General features: G+C 41.9%; 1 protein-coding gene across 7 annotated transcripts in view; it reads left to right on the top strand.

Moving 5' to 3' along the window:
* RANBP17 (RAN binding protein 17) overlaps positions 1-17,536 on the top strand; it is a 319,157-nt gene that overhangs the window by 288,299 nt on the left and 13,322 nt on the right. For 6 of the 7 annotated variants that reach the window (XM_044229647.1, XM_044229637.1, XM_044229616.1 and 3 more), the window contains one exon: positions 3,374-3,540. The exons of the other annotated variant lie outside the window; for it this stretch is intronic. In XM_044229647.1, coding sequence (XP_044085582.1) covers positions 3,374-3,540 — 167 coding nt within the window. The remainder of the gene's footprint in view (positions 1-3,373; positions 3,541-17,536) is intronic. 7 annotated transcript variants of the gene reach the window in all.

The following is a 17,536-nucleotide window of genomic DNA, read 5'->3' as shown; positions in this document are numbered from 1 at the left end:
TTTTTCCAAGACCTCCATCCTCTCTTCTGCCATGGTGGGAAATTTTGAGCCGAAGCCAAATTTCAGCTCAGCCCCATTATCATTCTCCTGACTCAGTTAAGCAACTCTTTCCTATACAGTTAACTTTTCAGAACAGCTTTCCGTGATGGGTCTTAGTGAGGCAGAGGGCTATTAATGATGCATGTGCTTCCTGTGGAGACTGGTTGCAGGAGAAAAGGAGCATTTGGTTGTTTTTAGTGCCAAACAGCAAGTTGCTGGAGAGGACAAAGTGCCTATTAGGCTAAAAAAATTGTATCTACAATCGTCTAAGCACAGATGAATCCTTCTTAAAAGATTCTGAATACCAAGACTTAAGACAAAATATGAAAATTCATGACTTCTGCCCATCCTTTTATGTCAGGAGAGTTTCATTATTTGAATTTCAAATAATAGCTTGAGCTGCGAGTAAAGAAAACCAATAATAATACACAGTCCTCAGCACTATTCATTCTGGTTTTGATCAAATGGCCCTTGATCCTTTTGATTCCACACCTTTCAATCTACCCTAACATAACATTTATCCGTTTCAAAGTCCCCAACCATAAATCAGCCGTAATGGAAGCTCTTCTTGCTTTTATTGCAAGGATATATGCTCCAACCTTCATGTCTAAAGTGTTTACCTGGCTTTTTCATAGCTGACTCAGTAGATTGGAACCTTTTAATGCAACCTGCATGGCATGTGGTCACCAAATCTATGTGAAGTCTTTATAATTTTTGTGTGATTGATAGCATATTGCTCTTCACTGGTGAGGGAAAGGGTACCTATTTCCTGCTCGCTCCCTTTTGTAGATCTCAAGTTACCGAATCCATTTACTTTTGTGATTGGGACTTCAGAGGTAGAAAACTGAAGGAAAAGAGAAAAGCAATGAAGCTCAACAAGTCTGTGCCTGACTCTTGGGCCTAGATGTTTTCACTGCATTCTCTTACCTTCTGGAACTATAAAAACTAAGCCCTCTTGCCTGCAAAGTAACCCAGTTGCGGTTGGGGGTGGAGATAAACAATCAATCAAACACCATAGTTTTAGGAGAACAAGAGCTCCTTTCTTCAAAGGAAAATATAGCAGTAGAGTTTACTTATATATGTAGCTTCCAGAGCTCCAAAGTTCCCCAAACTATTGTCTGTGGTCATCTTGTAGACCTTCAGACAACCCCTCCTGGTCCTAAAGTCAGCTACCATCATCCTCAAGTTTAAATGCATTCATCCATCTGTATTTCAAAACTTTGAATTATGCCATTTCTCTCCAAAACAATGTATTTGAAAGAGTTTCTAAGCTACGGTGTTAGATCAGTTCCAGATATTATTACTGAATGCAACTCAAGACCTGTAAAAACCTTCCTCAGATTAGCTTTGCCTATCCATTCTTTAATTCAGCTAAGAAGACACCTCTAATCTAGGTACATGTGTCTCAGAAGCTCAAAGGTTAGTAAGAATAAGAGATGAATGACTACTTCAGGAAGCGTATAATCCACTGGTTCCCAACCCTACCCTCCCAGTCCACTTTCCTCATCTTCTGCATCTACCATTTTCACCATTTTTGAGTGTTTTCCATTGTTTCTCTTGTCACTTCTGTTACTAAACATAAACTCCTTGGAATTGTGTCCATATGTTACCTTTAGCCAAAAAATATGGGTAGTATCATGTTATGAATCAAAATCATGAACTTTGGATAAGCTGCTTAACTCTTAGCCTTATTTTTCTCATTTGAAAAATGCAAATAGGGTGCCTGGATGGCTCAGTGGGTTAAGCCTCTGCCTTTGGCTCGGGTCATGATCTCAGGGTCCTGGGATCGAGCCCCACATTGGGCTCTCTGCTCAGCAGGGAGCCTGCTTCTTCCTCTCTCTCTCTCTGCCTGCCACTCTGCCTACCTTTGATCTCTCTCTCTGTCAAATAAATAAATAAAATCTTTAAAAATAAATAAATGAAAAGTGCAAATAATAACACTATATACAAAGTGGTTGTTAGAAGTAAGTGAATAATTTAATGTACAAAGTAAATAGTTAATAAATGGTTGTTGTATCATGTCACTCACTTGCTTTAAAGAAGCCTTCAAAACACCTCTTTTGTCTTTCAAATTAAATGTGATGTCTCAGCCCACTATTGGATGCCCGCAAGGAAGACCCCAATCTACTTTGTCACCTTCTCTCTTATGACTCCGTATACATTCTTTCATTCAAACCATAAGTCCAACTCTGAAATACACTTTCCTCTTTCCATCATGAGGGCAAACCGGTAGTAACATCATCTTCTGAGCCCCTGTGTTAGAAGATGCTTATGTTTATTTTTGCTTAATATCTAATTTTGTTTAATACCTGCTTGATTTTAGTGGTTAAGAACATAAATCTAGAATCCTTATTTATTCTCATATAGTGGCTCCACAATCATCTAGCCCTGGGGCACTGGACATGTCATTTAATCCCTCACTATTCTTGCCTGTGAATGGAAATAATAATAACAGTAACTATTACAGTGAGGATAATAATTTAACTTACTGTGAAGATACAAAATAATAATTCACACAACTAACACAACAAGCTCTCGTTAAATATCAGCTGTTTCTATGATGAGAATTTCTAGTTGTTTTCTTCTCATTCAGGTCTACAAGATATTTGACAAATGATGAGGAAAGTTAAGCAGCTCTTTCAAAGTAACAACATAGCAAGTAATTGGAAAAGATGAGATTTGAAACCAGAGCTGTCTGACTCCAAAATTCCTGCCTTCCTGCCACCCTGTGTACATTGTGCTCATCTCTCTACCTGAAAAATGCCCTTGCTATTATCTAACTAAAACAACTTTCCCAGGCCCATCTCGGGTTCTGTCTCCTTCAGAAAGTCTCTTTGATTCCCCCATCCAAATGTGATGTCTTCCTCAAAATCCTCACAGCAATGTGTCACTCATTCATACCCAGCGTTGTGCCCCTGTGACTTACGTACTACCTCATGAGGTCTTGGATACCAGGGTCAGGGTTGCCTCTGAAACAGAGCCCTTTGCCCCAAGTCTGTGCCCTGTTTCGTCTGAAGCAGAGCACTTTGCACCAAATAGATATTTAATAAAGTCAGTTGAGTTGAACAGAGGGTCGTTAAGGTCACAAATGGAAACTTCTGTCCAATTCAATCCAGCAATCATTTACTTACTAACACCTCTTGACACCAGGTCTTGTAGTAGACACTGGGTTTAAAGAGATAAGCAAGGCAAAATCCCTGCCGTCAAGGAATTTATAGTTTGATAAAAGTGCTTTGAAACCAGGAAGTGATTTTTTTAATTGGAGGCATTATAACTAATCAGATGAAAAAACACTTCAGTAATGCGAAGGAATTCTCATTTATTGTTCGTACAGATACAGTTGTCTCCTCCAGCTGCTGTACCAGTTTAGACTACATCGTCACCTACCTCTTCAAGCACATAGCAAAAGAGGGCAAGAAGCCACTTCGATGCAGAGAGGCCACCCAGGCCGGTCAGAGACTATTACATTTTATGCAGCAAAATCCAGATGTCCTGCAGCAGGTAACTGGTGGTCAGTCACCCGGCTTAAGAAACAGGCTAGGGCCTGAGTGTCTCTCAGAGCAAATGGTCAGGTCAGGACTCTTTACCAGTTATTCTGGAGGCGGATTTTCCCAGAAGACAGGGTTGCGCACTAGCCCCAGGACTGCTCACCCTCAGGAAGTCTCTCAGTTGTTCATCTTACTCCAGTGAAGCTAGAATTCAAAGAAAGGTTAGCTCTTCCAGAGGCCTGAGAAAAACAAAAGGCAAAGCCGGAACTAGAGATGGTCACGCTCTGGTTTCTTTTCTGGAGCCTCTAATAACGGCTTCTGAAGTTTGCTTTGTGGGTACTCTGGTACAATCAGGAAACTGCCATTTGCTGAGCTCCTGTTCGGTGCCAGACAGCTTGCTGGGAACTTGCTGCTTATCGTACCACAATTGATACTCTTCCCATTTCAGATAAATCGGGGTTCAGATAGGTCACATTCCCCCAGGCATTTAAGTAATAAATAATAAAGCCACAACGTCTTTATTTTCAAATGTGTTTTCTCACTGGCTAATATGAGTTAGGTTCAAGCTTAATACTGTTTTTTAAAAGCTCACTTCTGCAAATTACAGTAACAGTATGCATAAAAATAACACATGCCAGAAATATTTCAGAGAGAATAATGCCATTTTTCTGCAGAGATACCATCACTACGATAGTTTCCAGTTCCACTAACTTTGGAAACTTTATACTGCTTCCAGTCGTTTTATCTTGCCAAATTATCTTCATAATAATAGTTGGTGGTGTGCAAATGTAAACACTTTAACAAGGCTATTAGCCAACAAACAAGATGCCTGCCACCAGGCAGAGACTGTCACTCTGAGCAAAGAAATGATGCACATAGAATGAGCCAGCCATGGGCTAGGCTTTCTTCCTGGCTATCATTTTTTACAAATATTCAAATTAAATTATATGAACTTATTTTGGCCGATGTCTTAGTTAGCCTGTTGTTTTCCTGGCAAGGAGGTGTGTAATTAAGATTCTGTGTAACTAGACAAGGTGCTGTCAGCCTGTAAGTGTTTGGTATGACCCTGGAGGGGTTACAACACATCAGTGAAAAGAAGAGAAAGGTAGCACGTGGATTGAGGACTTTCCGTGCACAAGGTGCAGGAGCCACTGAGATTCTCCTTAAAAATGCTGCTATCAGGGGCGCCTGGGTGGTTCTGTTGGTTAAACCTCTGCCTTCAGCTCAGGTCATGATCTCGAGGTCCTGGGATCGAGCGGGGAGCCTGCTTCCCCCTCGCTCTGCCTGCTGCTCTGCCTACTTGTGATCTCTCTATTAAATAAGTAAATAAAATCTTTTTTAAAAATGCTTCTATCAGGTGGGACAGAGATAATCGGTTAGTTATTAGATAACTAACCACTTATATGATAATTTGATTGATATAGTGGTAACAGAGATTGACACACGAGGAGAGGACTTTCAGAGAACTCTTCTCATTTGCACCCCCCCACAACAACCCTGAAATGTGGAAATCATCATCCTCATTTTACCGGTGAATACATTGAGTCACAGAGAGAGCAACTGGGGAGTGGAATGTAAACCAGAAGCCCAAGTCCTTACCACTTACATTGTTGATTCTCAAAGGGCCTGGTTGATATGGATAATATCATTTCACACTGAACTTTCTGTGGAGATCTGGGTGCACTGCTCCTTCCCCCTCAGCCACCTCCCCAACGGCAGTAACCTCTGGTACTGATGGGAGTGTGGCATAGCCTTCTGGTGTTCTGCAAGGACAAGGTTGAACACCATAGATTTAGAGCATGTAGCCAGGGGAAAAAATAAATACCCATGGATTGGCCAGGAATCAGATCCAGCCCCCACCCCACCATGGCTACTGACAAGTCCACCACTAAACCCCTCCTGCCAGCACTCAGCCTGATCACAATTTCATCCCATAAACTTTGGCAGAAACTTTTTTAAGTTGGTAGAAGATTCTACCAGAATCAATAGGCTGTGATCCTAGACAAATACCATCAGACTGCAGAGCAAGTGATGTGGTTGTACAGGAGACAATCAAGTTTGTCTTTACTCGAAATCACCATGCATTTGTTGGTTTAAGTAATTTCTGTGTGTTAATAATACCTGGTAATCCTTTGCTTTATAGCATATGACTAAGTAGTGATATATCTTTATTAACAGTGGAATACATTCTATTTATTTGGAATGCAGGCTTTCAGATAGCATTTTAAATATTAATGACTGGTCTCTGGTAGTCAGCATAAATATGATTTGCATTAGCACTCGGTTGTATCATCTTGAGTGCCTCTGATGTCAACCATCGGGTATAGCAATATCTGACATCATCTCCTTAGGTCACTGACAACTTTGACCTCTATTCTTATGCACAGTTTCTGTCGTCTCAAAAGCTCTTTTGAATTGATTTGAAATTTTGACTCTTCCCTTTATGAGGCAGTAAAATTGATAATTATTCAGATGGGAACTGAGCGCTGAGTGAAAAATCAATTCTACCCGCTCTCTGCTGCGTATAAAATTACTTCTGAGTCGGCTGGACTGAACGGATGGCCGGAGTAAAAGCAGCAGGCAGGAGTAGTGGGAAGAATTAGCTGGACAGAGCTAATAGCCTGAAGGGATGGACTTGGAAAAGAGGGAGTGGGCCAGTTGGGGGTTATTATGAGCAAGGATGGGTCCCATTGATCATCTGTTTACATCAGCTTTCCAAGACCTTATAAATCAGCCCTGAAGAGCAGCAGAACTCGAGATTTGAGATTCGGCATCTTACCAGAGGGACTTTGTATTAGATTATTCTCATTTTCACACTCAGATGAAAAGTGAGCCATTGATTATTCATTGGTTGCCCATTAAATGCTGTTTTTATAGATGATTTGCCTATCACTGAAGGTAATGAACAAGGTGGCTGCTTTATAACTCGAGGTTTCAGTTTTCAAGGCATCTGTGTCGGTTAAGTAATGCCTAACCCTATTAAAAGGAATGGGTTACAAATTGCTTAACAGCCCTGAAAAACTAGACCCTAATGACTAATTGTGCTTGGAGTTAGAGAGGGTTTGTCAGCTCTTTAAACTAAACTGGTGCAATGATCCTGCAATTATTTACTTGTTTGAACTGTTTTCCCCCCAACCTGGATATATATATTGCTGGAAGCCTAATTGCATGAGGAGTGTCAGTTCCAAATTGCAAAAGTTTATGTCCTCAAGCTTCCATAGCAGGCGAAGCTTGCACCCACATAAAAGCTTTTCCAGCATCCTTGTAGGCCTTTCAACTGGTGTACAACAGCCTGGGAAGCACATTTTCAGCACCTCTCACCTGGAAATGTGCTTATTATGATCTGTTATGTGGCTTGAGATACTCTGTGTTTTTAAAAATATTCTCCGAATAAGGCATCTTCCAGAATCCGCAAACAAATCTAACTTTGCTACCATTAAATTCGGTCAATTTGAAGATCCACTATAATTAAGTGAATCTATTGCAAATAAGAATCATTGTCTCACCAGCATTCCTTGGACTTAGCAATTGAGGAAAACCCAGTTTTCATGTATTAAGAATAAATATTCCCCATGTGTTTTTATGCCATTAGAAAGATAAACTAAAATCTTAACAAGCCAATAGTAATAGTGATGAAGCACAGATCTGCTATAGTAATTTGGAAAATTAAATTCCGTGTGAATTTTTTTCAGTTTTATCTCTGGTCATGTTAAGTGTTTGCCTCTAATAAGCCATAGATCAGCATTCACTTAGTTATATCATGGAGTGAAAGATTTGCCCAAATTAGGTAAACGGAAGAGTGTGTTTTATAGAATTAGAGGGGCAGTTCGGAGATGTGTGACTGATTCTTTTTCACATGGTAAGAATAGGACACTGATGCAGAATTCGTCTCTAAATCAGAACTGCAGCTGTAAGTAATTGTACTGGAGAGAAGAGTACCTTCCACAGAAGTTGGACGGGAATTCTGTGATTGTCAGTATTACTGACTAGATTATGTGGTTAACTTATTAACAAGGTATTTTTAGCAATTATAGTCTCTAAAATCGAAATACATTGAAGGGATGAATAGAATATTTGGGTTTGAATTTATCTCACCCTCATCTATTAAACTGTTTGGTATAAGTCAGCTATAATTAAAAAAAAAAAACCCAGAAAGTGCTAATTATGATTATCTCTCTCTTTCATGCCCTCCCTCCTTTCCTCCCTCCATGCACCCCCCTCCCTCACCCCCAACCTGGCATTTAACTACAAATTGTGAAGAGCTGTCAGGAGCTATAAGAATCATACTTCAGTAGGGATGTGCTGAGAGAACATTCACCCTTTTCCTCAATCAGTCAGTCAATCAATGAAAATTGCTTTTGTATAGTGCTCTTCACGACATGCATCCCAAAGTGAATTACAGCAAAAGGGAAATCATCTGCTCTTTTTTCATTTTTGTGTTTAGATTGAAGTGATACTGCTCAACATTTTGACATCCTATACAAGACATCTTTCATACTTAAGATTCCATTCCCTATAATACTAAGTAGGAGAAAGTGCAGTCGCATATTTAACTCATGTTGAGACTTTGGCCTCTAGAACCTTAGCAACACTCTCACGGTGGGAAACACTTAAGCAGATGAAGTATATTCCTGTCTCTTATCCTCTTACAAAATAATTAACCAGATTTTCTAATGTTACTAAAGGCATTTCTAGTGGACCCTGAATGGAAAGTGTGCCCTCCACATGATGCTCAGTCTGGTTGACGTGCCACTGTATTGTCAAAAACATGGAAGTAGATTGGTACCAGAAACACACGCTGAAGGAACATTCAAAACTAGATCAGAGGACAGCGTGGGTGTAGAAGGTTTAGAGGAAGCCGAGGATAGGTCAGTAGACACCAACACAGAAAGCAGGAGCTCAGGTTTCAGGAAGGAACTGGTTTTTGCACGTGCTGCCACGATCTTGGTCTTCCCAGCATTCTGCGCTCAGACTCTGTATTTATTTCTAGGAAAAAATGATATTGGCAAAATATGCCCGCTTACCCTGTGCAGGTACTAGGGTATGCTTTCTACGTATGCGTGTAATCCAATTTCATCATCGCAGCATGTCTGTGAAGTGGTGGCATTATGATGGCCCCTTGGTAAATGTAGAAATTGAGGCACAAACAGATTAAGCAGCTAACTTGCCCAAGGTCACCCATAGTCAGTAAGTGGAAAAACTGCAGTTCTGGCCTGTTGAACTCCAGAGTTCATATGCTTAACCACAGAGCTAGAGTTAGTTGGCAGCTACTAATCTGAGGTGGTTTGTGTGTTCTCAGCACTCACGCTGAGGCAAGCTGAGCTTCCAGTAAGTCCCACTGGGGCCATCCTTAAGGTGGAATGATTTAGAGCAGTTATCCTATCCCCCAACTTCGTGCCGCAGCCGGGATGAAACAGATGGGCGGTGACCCAGAGAGGCGGTGGGCAAGGGAGAGGGAGGGTGCTTTGCCAGCTGGTACAGAGAGCCTTGTGCTCCCCACCGTCACTGAGGCAGAGTGAACAGACCCTCCACTCCCTTACCCTGCACCCACACCCACTCATTAATTCTATAGCCAGACACTGAGAGTATAAAATGGAGTGGGACATGTATCCTCAAGAAGGCCGCCAGAGTCTAATAGCATCACTGTCTCGTGATGTTCCTGTGTTCCTTTCCTTTAATGTCTTTGAGGGAGCTCTTGAGGTTTGTTCCAGCTTGGGTTTTCTCGGATAGAGCAATACGGCAGCTGTGAAATGAAGGTGGGGAAGCAACAGGTGCTCTCAATCCGTCCCTTGTACCCAGTGCGTCTCTAGGCTTCATCCTGACTCTCACCACTGACTCATCAGTATAGAATGCCAGTTGTCACCTCCTTCAGGTGCAGACAGCTTCTCTTCTCTAATAGAAGCTGCTTCTGCTGCTGGGTACCATTAGCTCCTAAGGGCTTCTCACATCAACAAGACTCAAAGTGATAATGTTGAGCGTCCCTCTCTCTATCCTTTCCATTCTACAAAATATCACAAACTAAGATGCCTACCGAGCCAAGCAGAAAACCTGAAGCTTGGGAAAGAAAACCAAGTTGAGTCTACATTCCAGTCCTATGGGGGCAGCCTCCACACAGGGCCAACTCATTCTTGCCTTGTAAGAAGGTAGGACCCAGTGTTGCCAGTGGTATTATTACCTAGCTGCCGCACCCCCACCCCCACTCCAAAGAGAACCAGAAATCCAGGTTTTATGTGTCTGCTTACCAGTCTTCCACCAATGTATTATATAATCCTAGAGGGTTTCAGAACTGAGATCTTCCAAAGGATGATCCCTGATATTTCCCACAGCCATCCCATGTGCTACTGTTGATGTTTTAATAATTTTTGAAGCACACTTTTTGGATTACTTGCTTAAAGAGGCTGCTGTTGTGTTGCTCTTACATTTGATTCTATATGTAGGTGTCTATTAAAATTTAAAGAAGGCATTTGTTTATATTTGGATCGTGCCTTTGCATCCAGAATGGATGCAGTCAACAGTCAATGAAACTCGGCTAACACCTCCCAAACATTTTTTTTTTAATCTTCAAAATAACCATATTTGTCTGAAGCAAAAAGTAAAGTTTAGTTTGGTCAAGTAAGTGTGTGTGTGTGTGTGTGTACACAATCTAATTACTAAGGATCAAATCAGAATATATGAGAGGACCAAGATTGGATAAAAGTTTCTAGGTAACAACCACGTAATACAAGTCCAGATGAAAGTAAAACTCTTGAATGATGAATTTTTGACCATCACCCCTAAAGATCGGTTTAGAAAGTTAAAGTATATAATTTTAAATATAGAAAAAGTAGGGTTTTTTTCTTTTTTTACTAAAATGGCATTTTATCTGTGATACTATAAAATCATTGATCATCTGTAGAAGGATGATTCGAATCCAAATTTTTTGTGGTATACCCTATCTTTGCCATTTTGGTTGTGGTTTTGTTATGGAAATATTTGTTGAATGACTGTTTCAAGTGTAACCAAAAGAAATGGTATTTTAAAACAGAAAAATTAGTGAAAACAAAAATCTGTTCTTGACTTATGAATCATCCAGTTATCATCAGAACTGTAATACCTGTCTTTAACAGAGTGCCTTTTCTTCCCCAAAGATCTCTTCAGGCTTGATACTTGTCTCAGCATCTAGCCGAGCCTGATACCTTGTATTGGTCAATGAGTGTCTAGAAAACAAACCCCCCCCCCAAAATTAATTTGCAGAATTACAGTCCTCAGGCAGTGACTTTAGGTTTCAAAGCCAGCACGGAATGGGAATGCTAAGAGGAGATTACACCTTTGTATACTATCTAACCATCCTGCTGAAATTCCACAAGAAAATTTCATCCTAAACATGGGCGAGGAAAGAAATAAGCACTTCGAGTATTGTTCCAAATGGTTAACAGAACAGAGAAGTGTTGTGGTTTGTTGTTGTTGTTGTTGTTGTTTTTTTCCCCACTAGGACATGTGTTTTTCTACCTCTAAGCACAGTTTAAAGATGTAATCCATTGATAGCATAACTTGCCTTATTAATTGAAAGGGATGGAATCCACCAGATGTAGCCCAAGCCAGCAGAGAGTTGGGTGACTAAGCAACAGCAGAGACACCATATTGAATGAGCCAGAATTCAGTCTCCAAGTCATTTATTTCAACCAGTGACAGTACGTTGCAGCTCCTGTGCCTCAGCAGTGATTGATGGTTTAATATCATATATAATTTTTTTTAATGAAGGAAAAACCATTTAAATATGTTACCATTTGCACTGGTATTCTCCTATGTACATAACTGCATTTAATCATTATGGGGATTGTTTTTATACTTGTGTAATTTGTATCCAAGAAATAACTGTCAAAGCCATCTCATGCTGTTGCTGGAAATGGTACAGTGTGCTTCACCCTTGAATAGATTCATTCTTCCCTGCACATAATTAAGAGTGTTGGAGCTTTCCCTGCCACCACATAGGAATTCCATGTTTACATTTCTGAGAATGAAAAATTAGCCACAATGTGCTTTTTCAAGTTCCCATTTTCTGGGGCTATGATATTTAAGTACCTTAGCTCCGTAGCAGTGTATGATTTGAAGAGTTTGATTTTAAGACTTTTAATATTAAAATACATAATAAAATTTTATTATCTAATTACAAGAGGGTTTAGCCTCTTATTAAAGTTGCTAAATCAGGCCTAGATTAGCATCATAATAACACAGTTTGACATGGAATACTCAAAAGTCAAGTGCGAAGGAAGGGACAGGGTTTTTTGTTGTTTTAGGGGGTTTTCTCCTCCGCCCACCCCTTGCACAGTGTAACAAGGATGAAATGCATGTATGAAAACAAACGAGGAGCAATTTGGGACGCTGGAGAAGGAGTGAGGTGTCAGCCTCGGACGGTACCCTTAGGCAAGGCAGCTGGTATATGTAGCCTTTTGTTTATCTGCTACTGGTTTATGTAGCCTTTAGGCCAGCCCCAGAAACAATCAGTCCTACAGGGTCAGCTGCTGGTCAGAAGCAAAGTAAGAAAAGATTCTGCGTTCAAACGCACAGCCATAATTTCTGTACAGCTGGCACCTGCTACTGGTGCACAGCATGAAGGTGAAAGGTCAAAGAGGCAGTTGTTCAAAGCTCAAGAATGGCTTAAAGGGACTTGTAGATTAATCTGCTTTATTAACTTCTGTATATTAGATAACTATTGCTGTGAATGACAGTACATCTTTTTTAATAAGTTGCATCTCTTTCTCTTTTAAATTAGCTTTTGAGTAATGAATATTAAATAGAAAGCATTTCAGGGGTAATTAAATGAAAACAGAATGATGTCATTTTACAATCATATTTGTATGTTTATAAAAGAGGGGATGTATAATGTTTTCCAAAGAGCTAAAAAAAAGAAAAAGGACCAGCTCTGCATAAAGAAGTATTTGAAATAAATAAGTCACATGTCCATTAGCCTTTGTGTTTAAACTAAAATATATGATGTAGTTTGTGACTTAGCATGAAGTCACTGGGTGCTAGTGGCTCAATTCGGCGTTCCCAGGAGCTCTCACTATTTTCTTTAGGAATTAAAGTGACTGCAATCTGTCACTGCTCTTTTATCTACAGTTTAGCACAGTTTTGCTGTGTAGTCATAGCCAATGTTCTCAGAATAGCAAAGGGGCTGTAAAAGATGAACAACAGCCATACCTTTTCCTTCACATTCCTGTAAAACAGAGAACATTGCATGTGGGAAAAAATGCAGAGTTTTACACAGGTTTCCCCCAAGATAATTAGGCATGCGTGGTAACAAATCTCTCACCCAGTATGGCAAATGGCAAGGAAAATGGTTTTTAGCCTCTTCATTAGTGGTGATTGGTATAATTGGCTATCATTGTAAATTAAAAGTTCCCTAAATGTATCCCTTCTTAAAGCTTTAGCAAGGAAGATTTCTACTCCATAAATGAAATACTGATACCAACTCTGAGGAAGTATCTCACAATCTGTATTCTTTTTTTTCTTCTTTTTTCAGAGAGAGAGTGTGCGAAAGGAGGGGGTGGGGTGGGCAGAGAGAGAGAGAGAGAGGTAGGGAGAATCTTAGCCAGGCTCCATGCCTGATGCGGGGCTCAATCTCGAGACCCTGAGATCATGACCTGGGCTGAAATCAAGAGTCAGACACTTCAGCGACTGAGTCACCCTAGCGCCCTCATAGTCCGTGTTCTAAAGGGATGGTTTTGTCTGCCCTCAGACGTTCTTCAGATGATGCCTGCCTGCTTATGCTGACACGGCGCAGGGAACAGCACTTAGCCCATATTTCACAAACAGAAGTCACTCAGGATTAGCACTCCTGCATTTTAGCACAAGCGTGGTCTTCGTGCTCTGACCAGTGTTTCTGCGACATGTGAACATGCCGCCTGCATCCATCTTCCTGTGTCGTACCCAAGCCAGGGCGCAGCAGAAGGATCCTAAACTTGGGTGGATGTCACAGAGAAGCTGATAGAAAAGATAGAAGTGTTTCCTCACCCTTCCACTCCAAAGTGAAAGAACTTCTACACCTCCTCCTTAAAGATCTAGACGTTTCCTGCAGGGTCGCTAAGACCTAGGAGGTCACTATGGAGGAGCAACTTCAGACACAGACAATGGTGGTGATGAATGATTATGATGAAAAAGAAATGGAAAAATCTGCTAGGCTCTGTGCTAAGTGCTTAAATGTATATATTTATCATTCATATTTATATTTGTATTCATAAGGTTTCACTACTTTGGGAAGCAGATACTCGTTTCTGCATTTTATAATCAGAGTATCATAAGTGTAGCTTCAAGAAGTCAGGTAACCCAGCCACTATAACAGCTTCTAGGCAGCAGAACCTTTGTGCTCATAACCACTATGCAGTACTACTTGTCAGTGCCCTAGACAGGATTGGTAGGGCAGGAGCGGGCAGACTGGGGCACACAACATTCATTCATTTATAAATCCTTGACTGAGCCAGGGCCCTTCCTTTGAGAACTGATGATGTAAGAGGTAAGCACTTGACCCAGGTTGGCTGAGTCCTCTTCCTTAGACTTAGAAACTGGCATTAAGAAGATGTTCATTTGACTTGAAGACTTGAAAAACCAAGAACCCTGTGGCAGCCATCCCCTGCTACATGCCCAGAGAAGTAGCCAGTCAACAGCAAGAGAAGAAAGCAGCGGGCACGCTGGGGGATGTTGAAGACTAGCAGCCCCAGAGAGACTGAGAAAGATTCCATCAGCCTTCCACAGCCACCAAGAGACCCAACTGTACTGCCTAATCCAGGGGTCCTTGAGTCACCCCTTTTAGGCCTGACTTTTGTCTGTGGAAGTTGCTGTTCTCACAGCCAAAAGATTGTTGACTCAGGGAAGTGTGAGGAGAAAATGGACCAATGAGTATAGACTCACCTAATACAAAGAAGGTATTCAATAAATATGTAAAATTTGAAAAACAATGGACAGGAACCAATAATATTTTTATGTCCCTGAGGAGAACATATCCCTACGTGCAGGTAATCTGTTCATACAGATGAAGGTGAGAAGTGTCCTTTCCAGGAATCTGAAGGCCATGACTGCACCCAGATTACCTAGATCTTCTTAGTCCCACATGTGTGTTCTGCCTTTCCTAGAGTTCCCCGTGTGACATGCATTCTCAAGATCACAAACCCTCACTGGTGGAGACCAGGGAGGGTGGGGTAGGGAGGAGCAGGTACAGTGTCATTTGGATTTTATTCTTGGCCCCAAATTGACTTGTCCCTTATTCTTCCTACGCATTCCAGGCATCACCGTGAGAATAAACTTTAGGACTCTCTCCATTGATGTGTCTTTACTCCTCATGTCTCCTCTGAGTCTCACAGCAACTCTTATGAGACAGAAGGGCAAATATGGTTTATTTTCTGAACTTGGGAGTATAGGTACGTCCCCAGATTACATCCACAGTACCTGTATGGGACAACTGTGCAGGGGTGCTGGGAGGCAAATTCACACAGCCAGTAAATAGCAGTGCTGAGACTATAACTAAGGCTTGTTGTCTCTAGATCTCGCATACTTTTTACCGCACCAGGTCTTCCCAGGGCTTTAACCTACTCTGCTCTCCTGGCATTTCTCCCACCTTTATCTTTCCAAGTGGCGTTGTGAATGGTATGAGAAATTGAGTTTCTTGAAAGAATGGCACTGTGTAAAGTGAGGGTCAGGTTAATGATGGCTTGATTTATTCATTTTACAGTTGTACCTGGTTTTTCACATACTTGAAGGGTAAACAATGGGAAATTTTTCCAAAGCATATGAGTGTGTGCCAGAGTTGTGAACTGAACTTTCATATTCATTTCCAGTCTTAATTCTTAGAAAGTTTAATCAGCAGCAACCACTAGGGAGGCTATGAGCTCATTTCATATGTTCAAGAAAACAACTTCTTTGATTACAGCCTGATCACTACTTAGAGAACAAGGTAAAGTTTCCCTAGTCCTCTGGCCTGTCATGAGGACAGGCCTGTGGCCTGCTACCTTTTACGCTTTGCACCCAAGAATACTCTTGTATGTTAATTCTTCATCCCTTGTCATGCTTTGGAAGATGCAGGGAATGCTTTCAGATGGATGAATTTCCATCCTTTCAGAGTGCTGAGTTGCGAATTCTGTATTTGTTAGGATTTTCTGCTTTACTGCAATCAGAACAGATTTTTCAGTCAACGTACCTGGCTTTGAATACTTCTGTGTCCTTGGGATAGTTACTTTACCTCTTTAGATATACCAGCATCTCCACCAGGGCACTTCTCAGCCTTACTGGAACTGGCCCCCAGGATCAGGTAGTTGAATTAGTCCCTCCTGAGGTCTTAGGCCCAGACTCCCCAAGACTTGCCTTAGCTCTTTCCCATTCTGTCACTCCTCAGCCTGCCGTGTAACTCAGAACATCACTACCGTGGAAAAGAAAAATTCAAGTGCATACTTAGTTGAGGTCATGTGAATGAGGAATGTGAAGCCAACTGCCAAGAAGGAGTGATGAGAAGTGCAAGGCCTGGAGAGAACTCTCTCAGGTCCCAGAGAGACCCACCAGAAAGAAAATCCTAAGCAAGAGCTCTGTGTTAATGCCCGTACTTAATGTGGCATCTAGTTTTAGATAGGACGAAGAAGTTCCACTCAAGGAACTAAAAGCGTCAATTAGAGTTCAGTGCATTTAGGGATGACTTCTCAGAGACCCTTTAGGATTGGAAGGAAACGACTTGATGGGTGGGCAATAAGACATTGATAAAATACTCGGGTTCCAGGAGCTTCTTAAGGCCACAAGGACCGCATCTTATTCCATCCCATACCACAATGCCTGGCACATAGTAGGCTCTCAGTAAGTCTTTGAACATTGAATATGTGTGAGAAATGAAGAGGGAGAGGAAAAGCAGGAGGGAGAAGCCCTCGGCATGACACCCGACACATGGTAGGCGCTTACTACTTACGTGTTGCCTGTGTGCACCTGGCACAGAATGAGAGCCACCAGTGGAATATCAGGGACTGGAAACACATGCAGATAATGTGAGGGACTCGTAGCCCCCCAGAGGCCTGGCCTGGCCTGTTCTGGAGTCTGCACTTGAAGGGACAAGTTCTGTCCTCAGCAAAGGCTGGGCTCATATCCCACAGAGGGAGCTAACCCTCCCTCTCCAGCCCCATCTTCTTCCTGAGCCCCCCTGCATCACAGAGAGGCTGGAAACAAATTGACAGAAACCTGGAGGAAAGGAACTCAAGTGATTTAGGAGAATGGAAGGTCTGGCTTATGGGGCCAGATTAAAGAAGCTAAATATGTATAGCCTGCCTAAGTGACAACTAAACAGGGCATTTGATAAGTCTATAAATACTTGGGAGATGTCACTGCCAAGAAGGAGAGGGAATTACTTAGCATGGCACAATGGAGTATTGGCATAATGGGATATTATTAAGAAAGGGAAAATGAAGGTTGAACATCAATAAAAAGCTTCCTGACAAAGAGAACCATTCCTGACAGGGGACACTATTACGTTATGCACTGCGGACCAAGGGAAGTAATGGCAGTGCCATTTCTCTGGGTCCTGGCCACAGAGCCAGCAAAGAGGGAGCCAAGATCTGCCCCCGCTGCTTGCAGGCCAGGCAAGTAACCTGTGTCTGTGGCCTCCTGATCCTAGAACAGAAACAGAGCTGCCTCTGTAGACGGATGAGAAGTCAGACAGCCCAGGCCTCCTAAAGGAGCAGACCATCAGCAGAGGGTCTCGACCAGCAGTTTGTCCTTCTGAGTCATTCTCAGAGTCATTTACCTCAAGTCATTCACCTTGAATGGCACCCCATTGCCTGCAAGATAAGGCCCATGTTTTGTAGCACCCATTACTAGGCCCTTCCCAAGATCTGGCCCCTGTCCACGTATTCAGCCTTCCTGGCCACCAGCGGCCACTCCACACTGCCCCCCTCCAGTCCCACAGAACTGCTCGCCGTCCCCCAAACACCTCTCCAAACCTTTGCCCCTGCTCGCCCTCCTTCCAACCTGTGTGCCTGTCAGACTCGGTTTATTTTCTCCCA

This window comes from Neovison vison, chromosome 1 (genome assembly GCF_020171115.1).
Source record: "Neovison vison isolate M4711 chromosome 1, ASM_NN_V1, whole genome shotgun sequence".
NCBI classification, from domain to species: Eukaryota; Metazoa; Chordata; class Mammalia; order Carnivora; family Mustelidae; genus Neogale; species Neogale vison.
This window is presented reverse-complemented; position numbering and strand designations above follow the sequence as displayed.